Here is a 25,920-nt window from a genome sequence, read left to right on the forward strand (position 1 = left end):
CTGCAGAACCAGAATCCTGCCGCTATCAGGACAAAGTTGAGACAGTGGATATGAGTACTAACTTCCTTCCTTCCTTCCTTCCTTTAGATTTGAATAACGTGGCTGCCACTACCCAGGTCCTTGTTATCGGAGCAACTAACAGGCCTGACTCACTGGACCCTGCACTGAGGCGAGCTGGGAGGTTTGATCGGGAAATTCGTTTAGGGATCCCAGATGAAGCAGCAAGAGAAAAGTATGTGTGTTAAAAGTTTAAGCTTCTTTTTGATTAATTAATAAATAAGGAAATAATGTGCAAGTTAACATAAAAATTCAGGAAGAGTATTGTGTTTAGTCCTGTTTGTGCCTGTACACATTTGTGGATCAGCATACACTGAAAAGTGCAGAAGACATTAAGTGTGCATCTATTCTTTGTCTTGGTAGCTGTGACTACATTTGGAGTGGTTTCATTTCTTGTGGGCAGTTGTTAATGGGTTTTCAAGTGCCTTAATAGTAGAAAGGATGGAATTAAATATATGTTGCCTGTTGTTCAGAAGGTTAACGTTCTGTCTTTGGTGCTCCCTGTGTAACTATTAAATTAGGAACATAAATTAAATATAGCCCATTTGTTAGTCCTCTCGAGCACATACATACCTTAAGCAGCAGGCCTAGGTTCTTCCATTCCGTTTGTTATAGAAATACACTGGTCCAGGCATTAAGCTCAGCTGCAGTCATCCTGTTTTGTAACTGGCCCCTTTATATTCCAAAGATCTGTGACCGTCAGACTAGATGGAAAAACTAAAACCAAAAACCCCATAACTTTTGCTTTTCTTAATTTAAAAGGAACTGCTACTCATTTCAACAATAGCAAAAATCACAGGAAGGGAAATGTGAAGACAGCTGTGGCTTATCTTGTTATGTGAAGGAAAGAAAGGTTAAAGGATTAAGTTCATTCTAGCTCAATTAACCTTATTTCTTAGGTTGACAAAACAATCTATTCTGCTTGCAGTATTGCCCACCTTGTGTTCTCAACACTACTGGCTGTTATTCCATCTTTCTTTCCCCCCACCCTACCCATACAGTAATTATGTATGTAGTAGTTATGTTCCTCTTGGTTGTGCAAAAACATGCAAGTGGTTTGACGTAGAACTAAAGAATTTACTGTTGAGATTTCTGATTCTGATATTTCTTTGGTTTGTGTTGAAAATATGACATTCAGTATGATATTCCCAGAAACAGCACTGCTTCAAAGGATAGGAGTTGTGAATGGGAAAGCCATCATAGTGTTTAAAGATTGTTCATGAGTTAGTCACATTCATTCATGTAGTTGTTTTGTACAGTTGCTTGTGTTTGTGTTCCTGGAGGTGTAGGCTTACAGGAACTGTTGATTTTATTTTTCTTTGTTAAATTAACCACCTCCCCCAGCTTTACTGTGTGTTTTGGCTTTGGGCTGGTTTCTGCTGGGGTGGTTTTCTCCTTTCTCTGAAAAATAAAAGGGTCATATAGAAGCAGAAGTCCTCATAGTGCTCTGGTTTACCACGTAATAAAGTCTTGCTGAAGGTGTGATTTGAGCTACCTAATTGTGGTTCTACAGCCTTAGGGGGATAAAGTAGAATAAGAAGGAGTACCTGGTGTTTACTTGTTGTGTTTTCATGTGCGTGTATGAAGCACATGAAGGAAAACAGTAGGGGATGGATTTGGAATGAGGCATTTATGGTTCTTAATACTTTACATTCTGAATTACTTGCTTCACTACAGATGTTGTCAGACAGGTTGAAAAAGTCCTGAGAACCAAGCCAATGTCACTAATACAGATTTAAATGACAGACCGTGGAAATTATTAGTGGGGGAGACAAACAGATGAAACATACTAAAATTTAAGAATTATGAAAATAACAAGTTATTAAACTATTCAAAACATTTCTGTAGTTACATTACTTGAAGTGGAAGTAATTTAATCTAGTTTTGATTAACATGCTTTCTAGTTCCAATGTTCTTCACTTCTTCGTTTGTTCTTGGTTTTGTGCTGCCTTTTTAGAATATCTTCCTAATGAAGTGATGTTTGCTGTTTTAAACAAGCTGATTTGATCTCTCTGCCAGTATTTGTGTGGTGGCGTTGGCTTTTGCCTTTGGTTTTGACTACTCATGTAGTTTTCAGTTGTCCTTGGCTTAGAAGAACAGCAGGAAGGCCAGGTGGACCTTGAAGGAGGTTTTTAAAGTCAGGGCCTTGATACAGAGTGAAAAAACTCCCATTAAAAAAGCATGCAGCATAACATTTCACTGTTAGTTACCTAGAGCTGTTTTGTATTAGTGACGGAACTGTGTAAGTAGGTGTAACTTCAGCTTTTGAGTCAGGATGAGGTAACATATGAGGTGTACACATAAGCTGTTGGAAATGCCCGTTGGAAATTTTATGGGGGGGACACAGGAAATATCTGCAGTTATATTTAGCTGACAATGGTAGAGGAAAGATACTGAAGATTAAAAGACAGAGCTCTTCAGACAGTCTGATTTCATTTGTTCTTTGTAGAATAGTTTGTTGTGGATGTTTTTTGATAAATAAATAAAACTGGTATGGAACAGACAATGCAGACTAAGGTGGTTACGAATACAAGGTTGAATACCTCAGTGCATAACTTATGTGTGTCTCTGTGGTACACTCTGAGATCTACTCTCTCAATTTAGAATCATAAACTGAGATTTAAAGAATCTGTAATGTTGAGATTCACCAAAACCAGCTTTTACCCACTGATTGACATTGTTGGTTGATGCTGGGTTTTGTTTAAGAACTGAAAGGAAACACCTAGTTATGGGTTTGTGGGTTTCAGTGTTGGTTACTTTCTAGTTGAGTGAAAATTGTTCCCACTGTACTACTTCAGTTCATGTAGACTGAGAGAGACCATGAATCAACGCTGTTTGTTTTCATGTGAAAATTAAAAAAGCCACAGCTTCATCTTTATTTTGTTGCTCTTTTTCTCCCTACTTGTTCAGAATTCTTCGGACTTTGTGTCGAAAACTTAAGCTCCCAGAATCCTTTGAATTTCATCACTTAGCACGGCTGACTCCAGGTTATGTAGGTGCTGATCTGATGGCACTTTGTCGTGAGGCAGCTATGTGCACAGTGAACAGGGTCCTGATAAAATCTGAGCAGCAGAAAAAGAAACATACACATGCTGGAGGAAATTCAGCTGAAGAAAGCATGGGAATAGGAACAGACATCCTGGTGGAAGAGGATGCCAAACAACTAGAACTTCCTCCTAAGGTATTTGTTCATTGAAGTGTGTGCCTCTGAAGGTATAACATAAATCTTAGGAATTGAGCCATTTTATAGGTGGGAAAGTCATTGCTCATAAATCCTTAAACATCTATGGCAAATGTAATTTTAGATTTAGAAATAGCAGCTCTTAAGCCAGAAGCTTAACTCCAAAATGACCCATATAATGGGTCTGAGTAAGTGGCTCCCAAAACCTACACCTTCTAAAGATAGTATTAATGTTTTGTACAAGGTGTGGTTTTTCCCTTGGGCTTTTCATTGTTGTTGTTTGTGTTGCGTTGTTTTGTTTTCTAGCAGACTAGAGGTTAAAATAGTGGCTATATCTGTATTCAGAAGTAACAGAATGTTAAGAATATCAAAAGTGCACTGAGTTTTTATCAAGCTGTTTGCTGTGCTCCTAGTGAAATATCTATTATGATGCCTGGGGCTCTTTCCTGACCTGGTATAGTTACAGTTAGCCAAAAATAGGAAGTACTTAAGCAGTCTACATTTTTCCCTCCAGCTGTATGATTAGTTGTGGTAAATCACATGTGGCATCTCATACCTATAGCAAGTTTGAGGAAGAGGTATCTATCCAGTAGAAAAGTTGAGTTAGCAATGTGAGTTGAGAAAGTATCTGTTAATGTGCAGCACAACTGGAACTCTATGGCAGAAAACAGCATTTCCAGTGCCAGAATTATTCTGTGGCCCAAGTATCATGCTGTTGTCAGTGAACCAGACCATCGTTATCTAGAAATTCTTGGCCCTACTTCCCAATATTTGGAGCATGTATGTGCCTTCATTACATGTAGGTTTCCTGAAGATTTGTCTGGAGAAGTAAAACAAAGTGGTTTTAAATACATGTTGTACTCAGATTCTGGTTTTAGAAGGACTGTCAAAGAAAAGTGCTATTGCCATTAACAAAAAAACAGTGTAAAAAGCTGTAGTAAGCTTTTGTATTAGAATAACATCATCACGCTGCAATAACTCCCAGTGTTTCCTGGGGCCTGACGTAGTTGAAAGCAAGCAGGAAGGGCAGGTAGTTGCAGCTTTTATCAACATCACCATGATCAAAGGGGTTATTGAGGATGAGGAAGTCTAATCCTAACAGAGCCATATTTTGATAGCTGGCAGGAGGTTGACATAGTCTAATACAGGGCATTGTCATTAAAACCATTATATTATGTTTATAATGGGAAACTAAACATACAAAGCCTTTAAAAATCATTCACACAATTCAAGTAAACAAACTCAGTGGTTTTGGCTATTTCAGAGGTTTTTTTAATGGTTCTGTTAAAGAGAGAAGGCTTAAAAGGATTATTGGGCACTATGAAGACTTCTGTTTCTTTGTGATCAGTTGTAGAGCTATCTTAGTTGCAACAAATAGGAAGAGATACATTACCCATATACTGCTGTAGGAAAAATGTGGAAACTTAACAGGGTTTCTTACTATTTTTCTCACTCTATCTTATAAATGAAAACTTTGCTATAGTTTTCTTGCAGTGCAGTATCAATTGGTTTTGATTTCCCCTTTCTGTATGAGAACTGGGATGTATTTGTTGTGCAACTATAAAGTTCTTTGATCAAGTATCTTCTCTGTTTCCTCAATAAGGAGCCACCTGGGGAAACTGGAACATACCTGTCAGGGGCACTGTGGTCTGCAAGATGGGGGACAGTGTTGAAAAGCGTTACCCTGTGTGTCTATTCTGTTTGCACAAACTTTATCAGGGCCTTATTACAGAACCAGGTCTAATCAGACTGAAGAAATGAGTTGATGACTTGAAACCAGATTATGTTAAATAAAAGTGCATAATCTAAAAGTGTCTGTTAAGAGTTTTAAAGCTTTATATGTAACTGAATGTTCTGCAAATTGTTGGGATTGTGCAGTTCAGCAGAGTTATTCGCTTTCTCTTGAGAGCAATTTGTTATTAAACCCAGAATTAATACATATAATAGATGTTTTGGAAATTTCAGCGTGGAAAGAACTTTTTCCTAATCAGTGTGGGAGAAACAGTGGGAAGAATTTGAAGACAAAATACATGTGCTAGCTCTGTTTCTGTGGTATCTAAATCAAGGCTGTAGTCTGTCAGCTCAGTGCTTTCACAAGTGTTACATGTACCTAGTACTTTCCTATCATTACGTTTTTATCATTAATGTTAATTTTGAATGTTGTTTTGCATATTTTATATGTATCATACATAATTTGTTGTATAATAATTAATATTACAGTTGAAGAAAGTATTGCTTTGAAAAAGCCCTTAAACAATGGTTCTTAAAATCTAATCCAGTGCGTAACCTTATTCTTTCCTTTTCCATATATCCTCAGGATGAATTGCAGAGGCTTTTGGATTTGCTGAAGAAGCAAGACCCCTTGCCTGAGGAGCAGCTGCAGAAGCTGTGCATTGAGATGAATGATTTTATTGTTGCACTGTCATCTGTGCAACCCTCTGCCAAGAGAGAAGGCTTTGTCACAATTCCTGATGTGACATGGGCAGATATCGGAGCCCTGGAGGATGTTCGGGAGGAGCTGACTATGGCAATATTGGTATGTCTTAATCTTGCTTTCAAAGATTTTGTCTTTGCATTTCCCCCTATGTAGGAAATAAAACTATGCTTGTTTGGTTTTTAAGATTTATTGAAGGTATAATAATACAAGGTGCTACCCGTGAGTTCTAATATGCTACAACCTAAGACTTTTGCAACATCTTTGTTTAAAACTTCGTCAGACTTCTCTAATTTTCTTTCAAATTTGTTATGAGTCTGGTACATGTATTTAACCTTTAACTTACTGAAAACTGAAAGCATGAAAACAATATGTTCTTTATTACTGAACCTTTAATTATCTAAGAATTTTGTACCAACAACCTTAGTTATGCAATTGCCACACAAAGAATTGGAAACAACTTAGGTGGAAGGTTAGCAGTCTCACTGCCAGTCAGAGGGCATCTTAACACTAACACCTTAGGATGAGAACTTAAATATATATAATCTTTGCTTCTCAGTAATGGTATAAGATATTAAGATGCTGATTGACTGTTTCTTCTTTTAGCCTATAAAGAATTGGCATAAAAAGTTGCTGATGAAGTATTTTTAATCCAGCTGTAACTGAAATGAAAAATTCCATGCTAGCTGTTTGTCACAGATAATGATGATGATTTCTTTTCTAGGCACCTGTGCGAAACCCAGAGCAGTTTAAAGCTCTGGGCCTCACTACTCCAGCTGGTGTCCTCCTTGCAGGGCCTCCTGGATGTGGCAAAACGCTGTTAGCTAAGGTAATACATTTTCTAAACACAGAATCACAGAATCAACTAGGTTGGAAAAGACCTTCAAGATCCTCAAGTCCAACCATTCCTGCCAAGTCCACCACTAAACCATATCACTAAGGGCCTCATCTACATAGTGTTCAAGCACGTCAAGGGATGGTGACTTCACCTTGTCCCTGGGCAGCCTGTTCCAGTGTGTTTAAAAATACTGGAGAATCTTCTTGAAGTGGATGTTTCTGTAGGGATGACTGAGTCTGGATGAGACTGCCAGAAGTCGGGCTTCTGCACTTCTCATCATAAAATTAAATTTGGGCCTCTGTGCTATATTATGTGATCTTCTTGTCATAAAATTACAATTTTGCTTGAATTGATATGGAATTACTGCAAAACTTGAAGGAATGAAAGTTGGTGAAGAAGAAAGTAGCAAAGATGGAAAGAAACTTTATTAGATAACCAGTTGTATGGAATATTTCACTATAACTAAATTATATACTTGGAAGTAGTCTACACTCCATTATATTTATGTATTTTTATTTATTTTATTTAGTTGACTGAAAATACTTCTATCTTCCTTCTCCTTGGGGCATTTAATTTCTTATGGCCTCTCCATGTAGATGCAGATAATCATTCCAGATTGTCACTCATCTTTGTCTTCAAATGCTCTTATGTAGTTCAGTATCTCTTTAACTGCCACTAATTACTGAAATTTCTTTAGCTAATATGGAGGAGGACACTGGGGTGTGAATCTGGATCACTGCCCCATTAAAGAGAGAGAACACCTTGCTAAATTCCCTGCCTGCCTTCCCAGTCTTCATTACATATAATTGTACTTGTTTTCTGTATTTTACAAACAGTTGATAACTATGTTCATTCCTTTAAGTTTGTTTATTCCTCCATGGACAGAACCAAAGAAAACATGAAAAATGTGTGCTTTATATATACATCTATCTTTATTCCTTTTGATAGGCTGTGGCAAATGAGTCTGGACTGAACTTTATATCTGTGAAAGGTCCCGAACTGCTAAATATGGTATGCATTAATCATTGTGCTTTTGTTATTTATGGAATTTTTGTCCAAAGCATGGGGCAAGCAAAGTTCCTGGTAATTACACAACTGATACTGGTGCAACTCAGGTTGCCTCATCTAACCTCTGCTTAAAGTTTTTGGCTTTTTCCTTTACACGTGAACAACTTCACTGCTATCTGGGTAGATTTAAGTATGTATCTTGGTTTAAATTACATGGCAGACGGAGCCTTCTTGATTGAAGTAGGAATTCTAAATGCCCATCTACATCCATCATTGCTTTATGTAGATCTGGAAAAAGAACAAAATTTCAAAGCTACAGTGCGAACAGCTCATGATCAGTAACTTTCTTGTTCCCTACCACCAGTCCTCCCCCTGTCTTCAGACAACTACTATATGAACTTCAGATGTTCATTGTGTTCAGATTGCTCACTGGGTTTGTCTGTGAACAACTGAAGAACAACAGGGCCTTTAATGAAGATTGTATTTGTGAATCATAGAATCATTTATGTTGGAAAAGATCTATAAGATCATAACTGATTGCCAAGTCCACCACTAAACCACGTCCCTAAGTGCCAAAGCTACATGTCTTAAATACCTCCAGGGATGGAGATTCCACCACTGCGTGGACAGCCTGTTCCAATGCTTAACAACCCTTTCTGTGAATAAATTTTTTCCGATATCCAGTCTAAACCTCCCCTGGTGCAACTTCAGGCAATTTCCTCTTGTCTTACAGCTTGTTACTTGGGGAGAAGAGACTGACTCCCACCTCACTACAGCCTCAGTTCCCTTAGCTCATGAGACTGGTGCTTCAGACCCTTCACCAGCTTTGTTGCTGAACTTTGGACATGTTCCAGCACCTCAGATATCTCTCATGACTGAGGGGCCCAGAACTGAACACAGTATTTGAGGTGCGGCCTCAACAATGCTAAGTATAGAGGGACAATCACTTTGCTGGCCCTGCTGGCCACACTATTCTCATCAGCAGATTCATGGCAAGTTAGATTTATTCCCCAAAAAGTAGAGAGTAAAGAAGTTTAAACTCTGAATGTACTGCAAACTGTCAGAAGTGAGCTAGGGACAGTTCCTATGTAAATCTTGCTCAGTAAGGACATAGAAACAGACTGTTACTGAAGTAAACTGGTTAGCAAGTTGCACTTCTCCCTTGCAAAGCACCTCAGATACTGTTTAAAACTGATTTTTTAGCTTATCTTGTTTTAAATCAAAATCTTCATGTCTGAAATTGCTTCACTGTGATTTGTCATTTGTTTTAGTATGTTGGTGAAAGCGAACGTGCTGTCCGTCAGGTATTCCAGCGTGCCAGGAATTCAGCCCCTTGTGTTATATTCTTTGATGAAGTTGATGCTTTGTGCCCTCGGAGGTCTGACCGTGAAGTGAGTCTGTTGTAAAATATCTCCATAAATAAATAAAATCAGTTGCAGGTTTTGTGGCATTGCGTTAGCAACATAAGCAACCAGAAGGGTGCTGCATTCAGTATCTCCCAAGAAAAACAATCCAAGAGGCTTTCTCATTGTTGAGGAAAAATATATTTGTCGAATTTTATAAAGCTTTATTTTTTCTTTTAGTATGCATATGTAAATTACCCAGAGAACATGTATATATCTACCAAGTTGGCCGTGCAGAGCAGTAGGGAAAGATGGAGTGTAGTTCAATATCATGTTTCGTTCATGGCCAAATCTGATACCTGTATGCAACTGTAATGCTTGCGTGAAGTTTGTATTTATTTGAACAAAATGAACTGGGTCATGAAAATACCTGAGGCAGGAGTGTAAATGGAATGCATCAGACTTCAGAGCTATTCCACCTCTGAGGTTTTCTCTATTAAGCACTCAAACCATATTAGTAGAACTTAATTTAATTAGAATTGAATGCTAAAATTATACTAGTAGAAATCTAGAATACAGCTGCGTTGAAGGTGTGAAAAAGAAACTTTGAGTAGTGTTTCAGGACAGAGATTTTGTTTCTTTTACTTTGAAATATTCATATTCCCACTGTATTCTCAATTTTGTTGACACATTTCTCCATTTAAAGTCAGGAGCCAGTGTCCGAGTAGTTAACCAGTTACTCACAGAGATGGATGGTCTGGAGAATCGTCAGCAGGTTTTCATTATGGCTGCCACAAACAGGCCAGGTAAGGATCCAAAAATCATAAACAAGAGAAATCCGACCTCTTAGGTTCTCTTTAAGGAAATCATATGTTCTTATATATTTGAATTCTACAACTAACCTTGTTCTGTCCTTAAAATTACAGTGTCTCCTCAAATCCAAACCTTTCCTGATCAATTAATCTGTTCCACATTCTTGTGACAGTGTAAGATGAAGCAGCCTCTCTCAAATGTGTCTTAATTAGCACCTGATACCTTTGCTGTAAAATGCTTTAGAAGACCTGTGGCTGAACTGGACTTTGGATTATCTTCTTGGAACATAAACTTCTAACTAAAACATGAATTATGTATTTTTTGCTGCTTAAATTGATTTTATTTTTTTTAATCTAGTACAACCTTGCAGTCTTTTGGTTTAATTTTTGTTTGCCTTGAGGGACCTGTCTCATGTTAAATCATTTTCCCTTTTGCCTGTCTTTTGCTTCTTGGGCTTCATGTTCTGGACTTGGTTTCCCCTTGAGTTCTTTGCATTGTGACAGACCTTCTACATGGTGAAATATTAGCTGAAAATGCTTAAATCTGTGTCTGCTTGTAGATCATCTAGTTCCACCTCCCTGCTGTGGGCAGGGACACCTTCCACTAATGAGTGTTGAACTGGTATTTGAAGGAAGCTGAAGGAGATTTGTCAGGCAAATTGCAATCAGCAATGTATTACTGGCCAGTGACATTGATGAAAAAAGTGATTTTGAGGTTAAAATGCCAAACATAAAGGAAATTCAAAGGCAGGGATAACAAATCTGATAACCAAATGAAAGTGGGTAGATGTATCCACAAATTCTGTAAATAGAAATGAATTCTATCTTGATAAAGGAGTTGTTTTGCCAACACAATAAAACATCTGTTTTCTGAACAGCAGAGCTTGGTACATCTGGCTTTTGTTAGAGGAGGCAGTTATATTTGCAGTTTGGATAGGATGAGTATCTTGCTTCAGAAAGATATCAGCTGTGAATAACACCTAGGATATGTTTAGACTACAAACTTCTGCTGTGATGCCTGCATTGTGAAGAAACATAGGTTCTAGTTGATGCAGCTTTTATCAGAGCAATTTTTTCTTGTGCGCAGTTTATTCACCATTTATGGGGCTTCTGAAGAGGCAGTGTTCACCAAATTAAATTCTACTAGTATGGTTTGGGTGCCTAATACGAGCACGCTGCAAATAGAGAACAGTGAAGTTCATGCTAGTAAAGCACTCTTACCACCCTAAGAATGAAATGTTCAAGCAGAGACCTGAAGGAGAAACATTGCTTATATTGACTACTATATTTAAATAAATCCCACAAACAATAAAAGTTGTGGTGTCTGAAAAGCTCTTTTGCTTAGAAGTCTGACATGGTTATGAAAGATTTTTCTGTCATATTTATGTGCAATAATGGTGCTGGGGGGTTGTAATACGTGTTCCAGTGGAACCTTCCACTGGATCTGTATTGTGAAGTGTGAGATCTCACCTTTTTTTAATCCATGTTAATGGGAGAGAAAATGGTTTTTCAAGCTGCTGCTTTTTTAGTGTGGTTGCATGCATGTTAGATTTTACAGTTGGTTGCTGGTACTATTCATGACGTAGTATATGTTGTCAGTATTGTAGCCTCAGAGACCATCATGCCAAAAGAAGATCCTTCTCTCATAAAAATATTACTGTTATTATAAAGAATAACAGTACTAGCAGTAGGGTAGCAGTTGTGGCATCAAGGTATGTTCCTGGTGCAGCAGTTCCAGTGAGATGTTAGTACCTGTGACAAGGGATTATTGTGACATGGTGGTGGTTTATATACCCCATGGCTGAAGACTGCCAAATTCTTTTTTTATAATGGCTTTTAAGGACTTGGAACACTCTAATTTCCATCTTTACAAAAGGGCAGGCACAGTAGATCAGTTCCTTTGTTTACCATATGCAATCTGCAAGTGGTAATTCTTCTTCTGAAATAAGTCTTTGATCTACTCTAAAAAGTAGGATATTTGAATGTTTTTTGTGCTTACTCGGTGACTTTGAAAGTCCTCTGTGGACCTCTCTTGACTACTGCTAAATTAGGAGGGATGCAGTATTCCCAACTCAATCTCTTTCCACCTAAATGCAGAACCAATGTTAAACTTTGTTTGAAGAGGATTAAACTTTTACAGCACTCAATGTCATTAAAAAGAGAGAGAGGAAAAAAAGAGACAGAAATGTCATGTCCTCTTAGAAGCTTTATGGGTCAGAAAGTTACAGTCTTTTTCAGTCTACTCCCTTCCCCAAATCCAAGACTAGTTATTTACAAAACCAGCAAGCACCACTGCTAACTAAGGTCTGTAATTTCCCACAATTTCCTAGTTACCAGTGTGAGCTTCACTGTTGGATACTGCTGCTTTCTGCTCTTTTCTACTTTGCCAGGCTTCGAACATTTACAAACTCTTTGGAGAATTGCTGTGTTTATGTGGAATCTAAGGAACTTTATGTAACCTGAGGAAACATCAAGAAATCAGTAAAGTGCTACAAAGTGATAGTGATTTAAGCGTGATGTAAATGTTGATGCTGTCTTTGCTTTTATTTATGGTCTTTTTCTCTAGCTTTTTGTAATGAATTCTTGCAGAAATCCCCTTGTACTGTTACCTTAGAGCATGGTCCTAGTTCCAGTGAGTTCTATTTTTCATTAGCAAGTTTGTTAGTTTTCTAGAGCCAGTCACCTGAATCACATGTTTTGAAACACAGTAGAAAACTAATCTTCAGTCTCTGATAATAGTTCCAGTTTTGGTTTGGGGTTTTTTTGTTTGTTATGATTGTATCTGTTTATACGTGTTCTGGAATGAAAGGCAAGATAAGATCTAAAAAAAGCACCTAATATGTGAGGCATGGAACCGTTTCTTTCATAATAGTTCCAGTTCACACAAATTACATTTCTGCATTTCACTAGCCTTTGAACATTATGTGACTTTCACAGTAATTTTAGGGCAGTTCATTTGTTGTGTAGGAGCAAATTTGTTAACTGCAGAGTTCGTCTAGAGTCTCAGAAAATCTTTCAGGGCTTCTGGAACCTTTCTGAGCTCCAGAATGTCACAAATGTGAGGACCTAGGTCTTCGATATGTCAAATCATAGATTAGTTAGGGTTGGAAAGGACCTTAAGATCATCCAGTTCCAACCCCCTGCCATGGACAGGGACACCTCACACTAGACCATGTCACCCAAGGCTCTGTCCAACCTGGCCTTGAACACTGCCAGGGATGGAGCATTCACCACTTCTTTGGGCAACCTGTGCCAGGGCCTCACACCCTCGCAGTAAGGAACAACTTCCATATAATCTTAAAAGCTGTAGTGACTATAGCAGAAGTTTGATGGATTCAGCACAGTAGCTGTTGCTGGTGTATGCACTGAACTTTGTAAACATTTTTGACGCTTGCACAGTTCTGATAAAATACGAATAATCAACTGGAAATGAGTGTGAGACTACCAGATTTTATTATAGGACAACAGAATGTCATAGAATCATAGAATAGTTAGGGTTGGAAAGGACCTTAAGATCATCTAGTTCCAACTCCCCTGCCATGGGCAGGGACACCTCACACTAAACCATGTCACCCAAGGCCTCATCCAACCTGGCCTTGAACACCGCCAGGGATGGAGCATTCACAACTTCCCTGGGCAACCCATTCCAGTACCTCACCACCCTCTCAGTAAAGAATTTCTTCCTTATATCCAAACTGCCCCTGTTTAAGTTTGAACCCGTTACCCCTTGTCCTGTCACTGCAGTCCCTAATGAATGGTCCCTCCACAGCATCCTTGTAGGCCCCCTTCAGATACTGGAAGGCTGCTATGAGGTTTCCACGCAGCCTTCTCTTCTCCAGGCTGAACAGCCCCAGCTTTCTCAGCCTGTCTTCATACGGGAGGTGTTCCAGTCCCCTGATCATCCTCGTGGCCCTCCTTTGGACTTGTTCCAACAGTTCCATGCCCTTTTTATGTTGAGGACACCAGAACTGCACACAATGCTCCAAGTGAGGTCTCAGGAGAGCAGAGTAGAGGGGCAGGATCACCTCCTTTGACCTGCTGGTCACGCTCCTCTTGATGCAGCCCAGGATACGGTTGGCTTTCTGGGCTGCAAGCGCACACTGAAGCCGGCTCATGTTCATTTTTTCATCAACCAACACCCCCAAGTCCTTCTCTGCAGGGCTGCTCTGAATCTCTTCTTTGCCCAACCTGTAGCCATGCCTGGGATTGCTCCGACCCAGGTGTAGGACCTTGCACTTGGCATGGTTAAACTTCATAAGGTTGGCATCAGCCCACCTCACAAGCGTGTCGAGGTCCCTCTGGATGGCATCCCTTCCCTCCGGCGTTATCAACCGAACCACACAGCTTGGTGTCATCGGCAAACTTGCTGAGGGCGCACTCAATCCCACTGTCCATGTCACTGACAAAGATGTTGAACAAGACCGGTTCCAACACCGATCCCTGAGGGACACCACTCGTTATTGGTCTCCAGCCGGACATCGAGCCATTGACCACAACTCTTTGCATGTGGCCATCCAGCCAGTTCTTTATCCACCGAGTGGTCCATCCATCAAATTGATGTCTCTCCAATTTAGAGACAAGGATGTCATGTGGGACAGTGTCGAACACTTTGCACAAGTCCAGGTAGATGACATCAACTGCTGTACCCCTGTCCGTCAGTTCTGTACCCCATCATAGGAGGCCACCAAACTGCTCAGGCAGCATTTCCCCTTAGTGAAGCCATGCTGGCTGTCACCAAGCACCTTGTTGTTTTTCATGTGCATGTTAGAAAGTTACTAACTAGACATTTCTCAATAGAAGTATATTCTCTCTGTGAGATAACTGCTTGGAAGAGAAGTGCTGTGTGTTAGCACGTTTCCGTGTTTCACTTTCAAACTTGAGAGGTATTAACAGGCTTTGAAAGAGGTATCTATGATAACTACCTTTCTTTCATTAAAATGTTAAATGTATCTAAAATTAGTTGACTCTCTTTGTTTAGGTAAGTTTCAAGATAGGTATGGAGAGAATTTCCTGATTTATCAGGATGGAATGCTTTGAAATTCCTAAAAGAAGAGCATTATTCAATTCTTTTAAACAGATATGAAGTGCATCTAAGGAGTGGGTTTGACCAGTGAGTAAATACGCATTTTCTGTGTTATGTGACTTGAATTTTCAAGAACTTCAGGCCCAGGTTTGAGCGAGCAGAATTGAGTGAATTGACTCATAAGGAGGTGGGGAGTGTAGATCCTTGTTTTCAACTTCGGTATGGTCTTCTCAGCATAAACCACCATTTCTGTAACATACTGAGTTAGCATGCAGCGTTGTAACTCTTTGAATGTGGGCAGTGTAATCATTAACATACAAATGGATGAATGCATCTTTAGACTGTATCATTAACTTGATAGCATTGTGCCGTGTTCTCGGTGTGCAAAATGGAAATAGCTTTTTCCATATCAAGCTTAGTATTTTTAAAGAGCTTTTGAAACTTCAAATGGGGAAGTTTTCAAGCGCATGGTGGTGTAATGCAATCCCTATTGAGAGTGTTTGTTTTCATTGTTGTAATTGATCTGTTGAGTGAACTTTGTCATCTGACCTTAATAATGTGGCAAGACTTCTGTCCACAGGCACACGAAAACAGGAAAGTGCACTTGTGCCAAAAGCAAGATAAAGTATCATATAGCACTGCACACAGACATATAAGAAAGATGTTAGATCCCATGGCAGGGTTTTGCTTAACCTTTTTTTCATCTGGTCTGGATTAAATTAACACATCAAGTTCTTCCTTTTTTTCCCTCACCATCTGCAATAGCTGATTTTTGCCTACATAGATGCCTCTGGCCATGCCTGGTGTATCTTGGGGGAAAAAATGCTGTTGTCCAAGAATAAGATAGTGGAGCAGGTTTTATGTATGCATCTCATTTTACCTTTTGTCCTTTAAGCATAGGTGAGAGAGTAACTTGAACAAAACTATACACGTCTTTAAAAAGTGAATCAAGACTACATTGTGGTAGATCAAGTAGTAGGACTCTTGACGGAGCTAAGTAAACTCTTTGCTTTCAACTGTCTTGGCTTTAAACTGTCAGAGAGGAGGGTTAGGTTAGGTATTAGGAAGAAGTTCTTCCCTGTGAGGGTGCTGAGGCGCTGGCACAGGGTGCCCAGAGAAGCTGTGGCTGCCCCATCCCTCGCAGTGTTCAAGGCCAGGTTGGATGGGGCTTGGAGCAACCTGGTCTAGTGGAAGGTGTCCCTGCCCGTGGCAGGGGGTTGGAACTGGATGAGCTTTAAGGTCCCTTCCAACAGAAACCAGTCTGGGATTCTATGAAACTGTTTTCATTTGCCAAGAAGGGGTAGCTGTGCTTCCATGCTACGGTTTGGGGGTTTGGCTGGTGTTTTCTTTCTTTTAGACATCTGTATAGTAAGTATTAACTGCTTAACTTTTACCAGTTCTTCACCTTTAATATGAATGCATGTAGTTTGTGTGTTAGCAACATTTTGCCAAGAGAACATAACTAACTGGAAGCATTTTTTCCCCTTGCTATGAATTAATGTGGAATTCCTCACTCAGCCATGCTAGATATGACAGTAAACATGTTCTAGTATTATAATGACAAGATAAGAGTTGTTTTCATTTGTGAAGAGATGAAGCTGGTATTTATGAGCCATCTTTGAGAGATGCAGCTTTACTGTTCTGGGTAATAGAGGCTCCTACTTGACAGAGATGAAACTATTTCAATCAGCTATTTTAATGCTCAGAGCTTCAAATCATGGGACAAATTTTGCCGCCTTTGAATCTCAGTACAAGTATGGACGTATTGCTTCACATGTGTACACTTTCCTGAGGGTGTATTTCATTTCTGGATATTGTTTTCTTCTTTCCCCCTCCCTAAGATATAATTGACCCAGCTATCCTGCGCCCGGGTCGACTGGATAAAACACTGTATGTGGGTTTGCCACCACCTGAAGATCGACTTGCTATTTTAAAGACCATCACCAAAGTGAGTATTTGGAAATAAATCCTTATCTCAAAGCTTGGTGGAATGATTTAAGACAAAGTGAATTTTTATAGAGAATTGCAGGATCCTGTCTCATGAAACACTTGCAGATATTACATGAGGTCATAAAAATAAACCATCAGTTACATTTGCTGTTAAAATTGCTCTGAGCTGATAAATCTTGAGTAAAGCAAACGTTAAACATAGAAACTGCTGCCTTAGTAGTTACAATTTGAACAGATTTAATGAAAAGATGCCTATCTGTGTGAGTAATGGGCCTAGAAGCATTTTGCAAACTTTTCGGGGGGGGGGTGTTCCACACATTCACCAGGGTGATTCACAAGCTCCAGCTGAATTTGCACAACAGCAATTGTGCCACGTAATTGCCTTTAGGATTAAAGGAATCTTGTGATGATAAAGGTTGTAGGTCAAAGTAAATGTGAAAATGCAAAATAATCATGGGTCCTCCCTGGGGTTAATGGTACATTCTGCCATGTCGGAGATGTGGATTATAGAATTCTAAGGAAGCAGTTCTTTACTGTGAGGGTGGTGAGGCACTGGAATGGGTTGCCCAAGCAAGCTGTGAATGCTCCATCCCTGGCAGTGTTCAAGACCAGGTTGGACGAAGTCTTGGGTGACATGGTCTAGTGTGAGGCATCTCTGCCCATGGCAGGGGGGTTGGAACTGGGTGAGCTTTAAGGTCTTTTCCAACCCAAACCAGTCTGTGATTCTCTAAGTATTACAGCAGTAATCAAGGTCTTTAAAAAAGAACATGGAAATCATTATGAATTACTTGGATATTTTCTACTTCTTCCAGTAGATCAGCAGCATTGGTTGTTAAAAGCAGGTATTCCGTCTGATTTTATGGGTGTTTCTGTGCGCTGCAGAGGAGACCAAGTCTTCACTCTAAGGAAAGCTAGCACTGTATTATGAAGAGTGTGGCAAAAATTACTTAGCAACTTTGTAAAAAAGAGAATTCAGACTCATGTAAGCATAAAGTTGTGGTATAGGCAACAGTTAATCCCATAGGAGAATTCACAAAGTGAGAACTCATTCAAGCATGTTCCTTCATGCCAAAATAGTTGTTCTAAAAGTCAGACTCTTGTTACAAATTCAGGATGTTAGATTTTCCTTCATTTGTACTTCATGGAGGAAAAAGAAGTATGCCCCTATTTGCTGTTAGCTCTAAATCAGTTTATTGTTTCTATGTATTATGAAAATATTTCAGTTAAAACTTTTTACAACCCTCTTCTTAAAGATGGTTGCCTTTTAAAAGACCTAAAGAGAATCTGAGTGTAACATCCCTGGATCATTTTTCAAACATACCGTAAGGAATGATGGTTTTTATTTTACCACATTCATTTTTAAAGGTAACTCAATGTGTTCTTTGAAAAATGGGTTTATATGATTGTTCTGCCTTAATAGAAACAACCTTGTTCTTCTGGGAGAAGTGGGTAGTAAGGGTCAGTCAGTCACTAGACTATCTAAAGAGAGCAGAAAGCTTCCGGTACAGACTCTGCTCTGGTGTATAACATGCAGGTCTTGCTCTCCCTAATTTTTGCTGGAGAATCTTTGGAGATTTATAGGATCTCAGGTGCTCTCACTGTAATCAGTGGTGTGGGGAAATAGTGCAGCAAAGCTTGGTGCAAGACTGCGTGGGAGAGGAAGGAGGCATTAAACAAAACTGGTTTCTTTCATTCTCTCACCAGTTTCACCTGGTCATACTCTCACAGCCACAGACAGTCACCAAGGTGCATGCATCCATCCATGGGGGGTAAGGCCAGGATCGCTTGTGTGCTCTACTGAGGATAAGGAACTCCGTGTTGAGTCCTCACTCATCTCTTGGCTTCCTCCTGACTGGCAGTGACAAACAGTTGCTAGAAGTGTTTTCTAGATTCCCTTTAAAAACCAAACAGTTCAAATTGTGCTTACTTCAGCTGCCATAAATCTTGGGCGAGGTTGCTGAGAAGTGTCTTTGCTCCCTCCTCCTGGTAATGACACTGGCTACAGCCTGAATGTTGGGATCACACCAAGAGGAGTGGCCCATGGGATGTGGTAACCTTGTCGTTATCCTGTTACCAGAGTGTATTTCTGCTGACAAACCATCTTCACTGTGGCGTTATCTGAACATGTGCCTTCTTGTGATACAGGCAACACATCACATAGTGTTTACCAGCTTGGTTCCTGTGGATCCTGTCGTTGGTTATCAGGGCACGTTATTTTTGGAATGCCAGATAATTCCATGCATACTGAATTCATACCAGTCTTAATTTGATTACAAATCTTTGTAGTGATTGAGATGTCAAGTCTTTGATGGATTATTTTTCCTCAGTTCTTAATTAAGAGGCAGCAGAAATGAGATAAAACACTCTGAATGAGTCTTTGTGTGTTTCTGTGGCCATTCCATGAGGAGGCTGAGGCTGTTCTCCCTTTACTACTTCTGCAGTCACCAGAGTTCTCATAAAGCTAGGCAAAGATTTGTTATTTCTAGTGTTAAGAAGGAGACATAGGCTGTTATTTTCTTTAAAAATGTATAGGAGTTATCTACAATAACAGCATGGAGTATGGAGAGAGGAAAATATGTTAAATTAATTGAAATACCTTGGGTTTGATCAGATTTCATCCATGCATTCTAGGTAAGGAAATTTGAGTACAGGAACACTTGCTTAAATATGTGCTCAGGGCTAGATGAAACCAAATGTTTGGTGCAAATGTGATGGTGACTGTACGCATTCCCAGAAATCCCTGAGGAATACATGCACAGGATGTGGAAACTGAGGGAAAACATGGATGCTTACAAAGGCAGCACTGAGGAGTAGAGAAGGGAGTAAAGGGGATGAATAGGTTGTAAGGCAGCCAGCCTAAATGTAGGTTGAAGCCTTGTTGTGAGAGAGTTCTATTTCAGTTAACTTGTACAAATCAGGCATTTTCAAATTGCATATTAATTACACAAGAGAAGCAAGTCTTCACATGTTTAAGTTACTAGTGTTAGTTACATTCCTGGAAGCTTGTATCAAGCTTCTCTGGTGCACGTACTACTGAGCTTGTCTCCAAAGAAGGCAGATCAAACCCCTCAGACAATGCCCAACATATGTTTGCTACTCAAAGCAATAGGTAAAACATTTCTCTTTAGCAAAGGCGGTGTCTGGCTAGTGGTCTTGTACAATTACTACAGTATCCCTTATCAAATTGTACGAGGCTTCCTTGCTTCCAGGTTAAAGTCAAGATGCTGAAACATTTCCAGATGTTTCAAAATCAGGCTGTTCCTTTGTCACTTTTGGTTTGGTTTCCTCCCCCTCTTTCCTGACTGGTATTCTGCCAAAGATTCATTCAGGATTGTTCCCATACTCAGCAGTCAGTAAGAACTGCATGGACTCGTGATTATTCTACTGTCTGTTATGTGTTCCAGGGGTTTAACTTGCCAGTTGCTATACATCTTGGTTTTTTCCCTTGTTGGAGGTATTGTAGGTATGTAGCAGTCCACCTGAAGAAGTCAGAAAAGAATTACATGAATCTGTGCATTTCTGTCAACTGATTTTCTGGCAGAAATGTATCAATTGTATCAAAAAGTGTCCTTTCCTGTCTAAACTCAGGTGGTGGTTGATATTGTAGACATCTGGAATCTCTGTAACTACCATAGTACTAACTTAACTGTTGTCTAAGGGTAATGGATCCCCACGCTTACAGTGTTTGACAACTGAGTTGGCTAGTTTCAACAAATAATTTATAATGTTGGTCAATAATTTTTGCTGTTGGAGATGCAAAAACTGTAACAAAGGAAACCACTTCTGGGATTTTTGTGGAGCAAGCAGTAATGATATAGAAGAGTAGTGTCAGTCTACAGGACTGTCTACAGTATGTGTAAGCTTTCATGAAAACCAGAATGGAACACTTCTACGTTTGAAAATACATGTGTAGAAATAAAAGATGAACTAGTTCAGCCTTCAAGGTGATAAGACTAAATCTACATGCTTATTGCTTAGGTGTTTGATTTCTACACATAGTAAAACTAGAAGTAGTTCAGTTAAGCAATGCTGTTGATGTAACTGGTTCCGTAAGACACGTTTCCATCTGGAACAGCGTCAGTGTTGCATTGCCCTGTGACAGGCTGGCCGTCATTTTCTTAGAGAAAATCTAATATGTTGGTGGGAAGCTTAAAATGTAGTATTATTTAATATTTCATAGTGAAATGTTTTTAAGGCTGCTTGTCATTCTTGTGGGTTTGAGATGAAAAGCATTAATATACATGGATATTTCAGGGATTGTTTCAGACCCCTGTATGATTTCTCATAGATGAAACTTAATAATTTTGAGGATAGCACGTGTAAAAAAATAGTGGTTTCTTATCTTCCTCTTTTTATTATCTCATCCCTTCAGAATGGCACCCGGCCTCCACTAGATACTGATGTAAGCCTTGAAGAAATTGCTTACAGTCAACATTGTGATTGTTATACGTGAGTAGCTTCTAGTTTTGACTTTAATATTTAATATGCAGTGCCAAAGGTCTTCTGATGTGTAATAATGTGTGTTATGTTGCTATTATTAAGACAATGTCTTAACTTTCAGGGTTCATAAACCCTCTCCCTTACACTACTTTTCTTGCTTTCAGTTAGGCTTTTTCCCAAGGAGTCTGTAGGAGTATATGGATCCTAAAGTCTCTTTCATCTGGAATAGTCCTCTTCATGTTGTAAATACAAATCAGCAGAGGCCTCTTGGTTTTGTTTGTCTTTCTTATCTTGCATAATCTTAGGATAAAAGAGCCTCTAAGTTGTGGACCCATATACAGTGATGATGGAAAGCAAATTGGTTTAACAACCATAACCACCTCCTGTCAAGGAGTTGAAAGCAGTGTGCTTGACAAACCAGTGAGGGCCTATTTCAACTTGTGCTTTGGGAATACCAAGGCATGTGTTTTAGGAAAGCTCAATAGCCATATCAGTCAGAATAATGTGTAGTTGCATTCTACAAAACTTCAAAAAGCTTTAATCTATTAAATGACTTATTAATAGTTAATGATATTCTGGAGTTCCCAGAAGTTAAAAGTTGCATGTCACAACATTACTTTTGAATTTAAGAAATGGAGGCTATCATCAATAATGATTTCTAGTTTGTCATTGTTTCATACTTGGGAAAGATCAGTACCTTTTCTTTCTCTGCCCCTTTCACTCACTGTCATCTGGGGGGGTGTTTGGTTGTGGGGAGTTTTTTGTTTGAACTTATGGTGGGTTTTGATTGGTTTGGGGTTTGGGAATTTTTTCTTTGGTTTTATGTTTGGGTTTGTTGTTGGGGGTTGGTTGTGGGGTTTGGTTTCATTATAGAATCATAGAATAGTTAGGGTTGGAAAGGACCTTGAGATCATCTAGTTCCAACTCCTCTGCCATGGGCAGGGACACCCCACACTAAACCATGTCACCCAAGGCCTCATCCAACCTGGCCTTGAACACCGCCAAGGATGGAGCATTCACAACTTCCCTGGGCAACCCATTCCAGTGCCTCACCACCCTCACAGTAAAGAATTTCTTCCGTATATCCAATCTAAACTTCCCCTGTTTAAGTTTGAACCCTTTACCCCTTGTCCTGTCGCTACAGTCCCTGATAAAGAGTCCCTCCCCAGCATCCTTGTAGGCCCCCTTCAGATACTGGAAGGCTGCTATGAGGTCTCCACGCAGCCTTCTCTTCTCCAGGCTGAACAGCCCCAACTTTCTCAGCCTGTCTCCATACGGGAGGTGCTCCAATTCCCTGATCATCCTCGTGGCCCTCCTCTGGACTTGTTCCAACAGTTCCATGTCCTTTTTATGTTGAGGACACCAGAACTGCACACAATGCTCCAAGTGAGGTCTCACGAGAGCAGAGTAGAGGGGCAGGATCACCTCCTTCGACCTGCTGGTCACGCTCCTCTTGACACAGCCCCGGGTACGGTTGGCTTTCTGGGCTGCGAGCGCACACTGCCGGCTCATGTTCATTTTTTCATTGACCAACACCCCCAAGTCCATTATTTTGATACAGCAGCATTTCTGGCACCCACAAATGAAGCATGGGGAGTTAATGGAGAATTGTCTTTGGTTCAGTGACTTGCACCAGTTTAAAGGCTTGTGAGAAGTTGAACAGCTGGAAACTAGAAGCAAATCTTTAGAATGATTGATCTGACCCTGTTTTCTTGATACTGTTATTTTATGAGCATATTAACTGTTGATGCAGCTTTGAGCAAGGCAACTCCCTTTTGTAATAATGGGTGATTCCATTTGAATCTTTCATAAGATTGATAGGGAAAAAAATGTATCATGTTCCTGCCAAGTGGCATAGTATTAATCCTTTGGCATTTTTAAGGCTGCTAAATGGGGGTTTTGTCTTTTCCCTTGCTTCCCATTTATTTGATCTTCATCTCTGGTTAAGATCTGGAGGATGTCACTCCATAATGAAGGCTGCAGCATTGCGTAGCTCTTGTCCCTCTTTCCAGTGTTCTGAAGATTATTCTTCATGACAGCACAACCAGTCTCTTACCATGATCTGTAGTGTTTTGCCTTTCTGTATGCTATCAGCAAAAGACAAGAGGATTTATCCTACAATAACCTATTCTGTTTGTAGAGGAGCAGACCTTTCCGCTCTAGTGCGTGAGGCTTCAGTTTGCGCCTTAAGACAGGAAATGGCCCTGCAGAATACTCAAAGCAAGAAAGGTAAGAAAGCTTTACAGAAATCTTAACTGAATATGGAGAAGATAAATGGACTATAAAGTATTTAAGGTCATTCAAGACAAGCACAAAGGCTGAGCCAAACAAAAATTGTCAGATTTGTTTCAAGAACACATAAGCATCTTTGAAGTAATTGCAGGGGAGAGTATAGGAAAAAATGGATATGCTGCAGGTTCAGCATATTTTCTTCCTAAAAGAACTGAGCCTTGTAACCTTAAAGAAAACTTTATGTTAAATTGTAGTAGTATAATAGTGTGCCTATATACATACTATTGTAGTAGTATAAACTGACAATTCATATACCAGACTGGATACACCTTTGCAAAATTTCCACAGCACCATCAAAGACTAATTATACTGACTTATTTGCAGATCTGAGTCCATTTTAAACTGCAGACATACTGATCATATACCTTTTGGCATCCAGTTGTGTTGTTTAACTGAATACTTGCATCTAGTGTAATGGTGCTTGGAAAATCTGAGTGCTGTGTTTCATCTTAGGTGTTGAGCTCATCAGCAGCTCTTGCCAGGACTTTAACAGGGAATTATAAATAGATTCAAGTACAATGTCTGCCTTTTCCATATCCCTCTGCAATTTTAAGTTGCATTTTCCTGTTTTTTTAAAGTATTTTTTCTATACAGATAGGAAAATGTAATTGGAAATTGAAGTTCTTGTATATAAAATGTGCATGTAGATTTGTTTTTCCAGTAATTTTGCTTGTTATTTTACCTTTAAGTCAAAATGCAAAGCTAAGATAGAATTGTGACTTTTCACATTACGTCCTTGGAAAGCATATTAAACATCAGAGGCATAATGAAAGCCTAAGAACCATGCTGGAATTTTGATGGCTTTGATTCATTCTGTTTGATCCAGTAAATATCTGGTCTCATCTGGTTTTTAACAGCAGTAGGTTAACAGAGCAGACTGTTTGTATTTCTTGTTTTGAGGGAACTAGTGTGTTGGTTTAGAGTGGGGGAAAAGAAAGAAACAAAGTAGGACAACCTTCACGGTTGTATGACTTGGATACCCATTTTGTTTACTGTAGATGATAAAAGCTTCTGATTTGAGATGAAAATTTCTGAGTTTATCCGGTTTGTTTTACAAACAGGCTTATAAAATATAGCAGGCTTTAATCAACCAGAGATGTTCATCACTTGAATTCAGGATCCACAACTACGATTGCAGCCTGAGCACTTACTGTATGGATGTGTAGGCAGCCAGCAAGTCCGTAATATATGCCTAGCTTGATCTGCATGTTTATATGTCCTTGGGTTTGGATTTCCAAGCTGTCAGCCCTGGCTGGTGGTTTTGTTCATTTATATCTTCAAAAGGGTAGTATGTGTACACAGACTGGAGAATTTCTTCCTTCAGTGTTACCACAAGTGCCTCCCCTCCTCTGTGCATGACTATAGATGGGTGATGCGTGTCCTTATCAGTCAGTAGTTAGGAATCACCTGGCTGAGATCAGTGCTGCTACTTTCTGTTCTGTAGAAACTCTGTGGCAACTTCCTGGTTATACCTGGTGTTCTCCCTCTAGATCAGTTCAGGGTTGTGGGGTGTTTTTAACACTCAGCAGTGGTTTGCTTGAAGCGACTTGTTTATAGTGAAATGGAAATGTATCCTTTTTGTGATATTTTTCACAAGAATCCATAAATTCTACATCCAACTTGAAAAGCTGCAGGACAGCTGATGAGGTGAGTCACTGCAGTCTGGGAGTTGCCAGACATTGGGCCTTGGCTTAAAAGAAGGGGGAATCCTAACAACAATCAGTCAGGCTTCCAGTTTAGAGCTGTGCTGGAGTTTCTCATCACTGGTCCCACATCTGACTGCTCAGAAGAGTTCAGTATCACTTGAAAATTGGAGTTTCCACTTCTGGCTCCCTTCCCCAAACCACTGATCAACATGCTGTATAAAACAGGTTTTAGCACCAGTGCCAGAGCAGGACCCTACTGCTGCTTGTTCCCTATCCTGAAGAGTGACCATTAATCCTTATACTCTATTTCATACCCTTTAATCAGCTTTTAGTCCACCAAAGGATAGATCCTATAGTCCCTTGGAGTTTACCAGTCCTTTGATGGCTGTAACAAGTTACATGATTTAGCCAGCAGTTCTGCAGTTTCATAGACAAGTTCCTTCAGCACCTTTGGGTGAACACCATCTGGTCCTGCTGTGACTTACTGTTAACCTCATACCTGTCCCATTTTAGTTTAATATTTCCTGTATATTATTTCAAATAGAGGTAGTTACAAAGAACATGTAGGGTGTGAGGAGCTCGTAACACTTCCAGCTGCAAAGGCAAATGCAGAGCATTCACTGACCTTCTAAACTATGACCTTACCCAGACCAGCCTTTTTGCATAACATACCCAGTGAGCCCCACCCACATCACCTGTATAGTCTATAAAGCTGATCTTCTTAAGAAGGAGTGCATGAGACTTCTTGTTAAAGCAGTTAAGAGCGAGTGTGGTTTAACAACTGAGATTAAAGTTTTGTATTTTGCAGTTGAATTTGAAAAGCAAGATGTGGTCCTTGTTTGATCCTTTCAAATTAAAGAGGAAAGGGAACCAGCTATCCTTCCTTCACTCATCTA

At 39.7% G+C, this 25,920-nt stretch overlaps 1 protein-coding gene across 8 annotated transcripts in view; it reads left to right on the forward strand.

Annotated features, from left to right (window-relative positions):
- NVL (nuclear VCP like) overlaps positions 1-25,920 on the forward strand; it is a 44,326-nt gene that overhangs the window by 13,620 nt on the left and 4,786 nt on the right. For 4 of the 8 annotated variants that reach the window (XM_080616953.1, XM_080616954.1, XM_080616956.1 and 1 more), the window contains 10 exons: positions 88-232; positions 2,968-3,238; positions 5,556-5,774; positions 6,397-6,501; positions 7,459-7,521; positions 8,790-8,909; positions 9,568-9,667; positions 16,538-16,644; positions 21,019-21,095; positions 23,227-23,315. In XM_080616953.1, the coding sequence (XP_080473079.1) occupies positions 88-232; positions 2,968-3,238; positions 5,556-5,774; positions 6,397-6,501; positions 7,459-7,521; positions 8,790-8,909; positions 9,568-9,667; positions 16,538-16,644; positions 21,019-21,095; positions 23,227-23,315 (1,296 nt within the window). Of the gene's footprint in view, positions 1-87; positions 233-2,967; positions 3,239-5,555; positions 5,775-6,396; positions 6,502-7,458; positions 7,522-8,251; positions 8,427-8,789; positions 8,910-9,567; positions 9,668-16,537; positions 16,645-18,350; positions 18,416-21,018; positions 21,096-23,226; positions 25,884-25,920 lie in introns of those variants that run through there. The other 4 variants (XR_013956736.1, XR_013956735.1, XM_080616955.1 and 1 more) reach the window with 4 other exon arrangements.

Source organism: Psittacula echo (genome assembly GCF_963264785.1).
Source record: "Psittacula echo genome assembly, chromosome: 4".
Lineage (NCBI taxonomy): Eukaryota > Metazoa > Chordata > Aves > Psittaciformes > Psittacidae > Psittacula > Psittacula echo.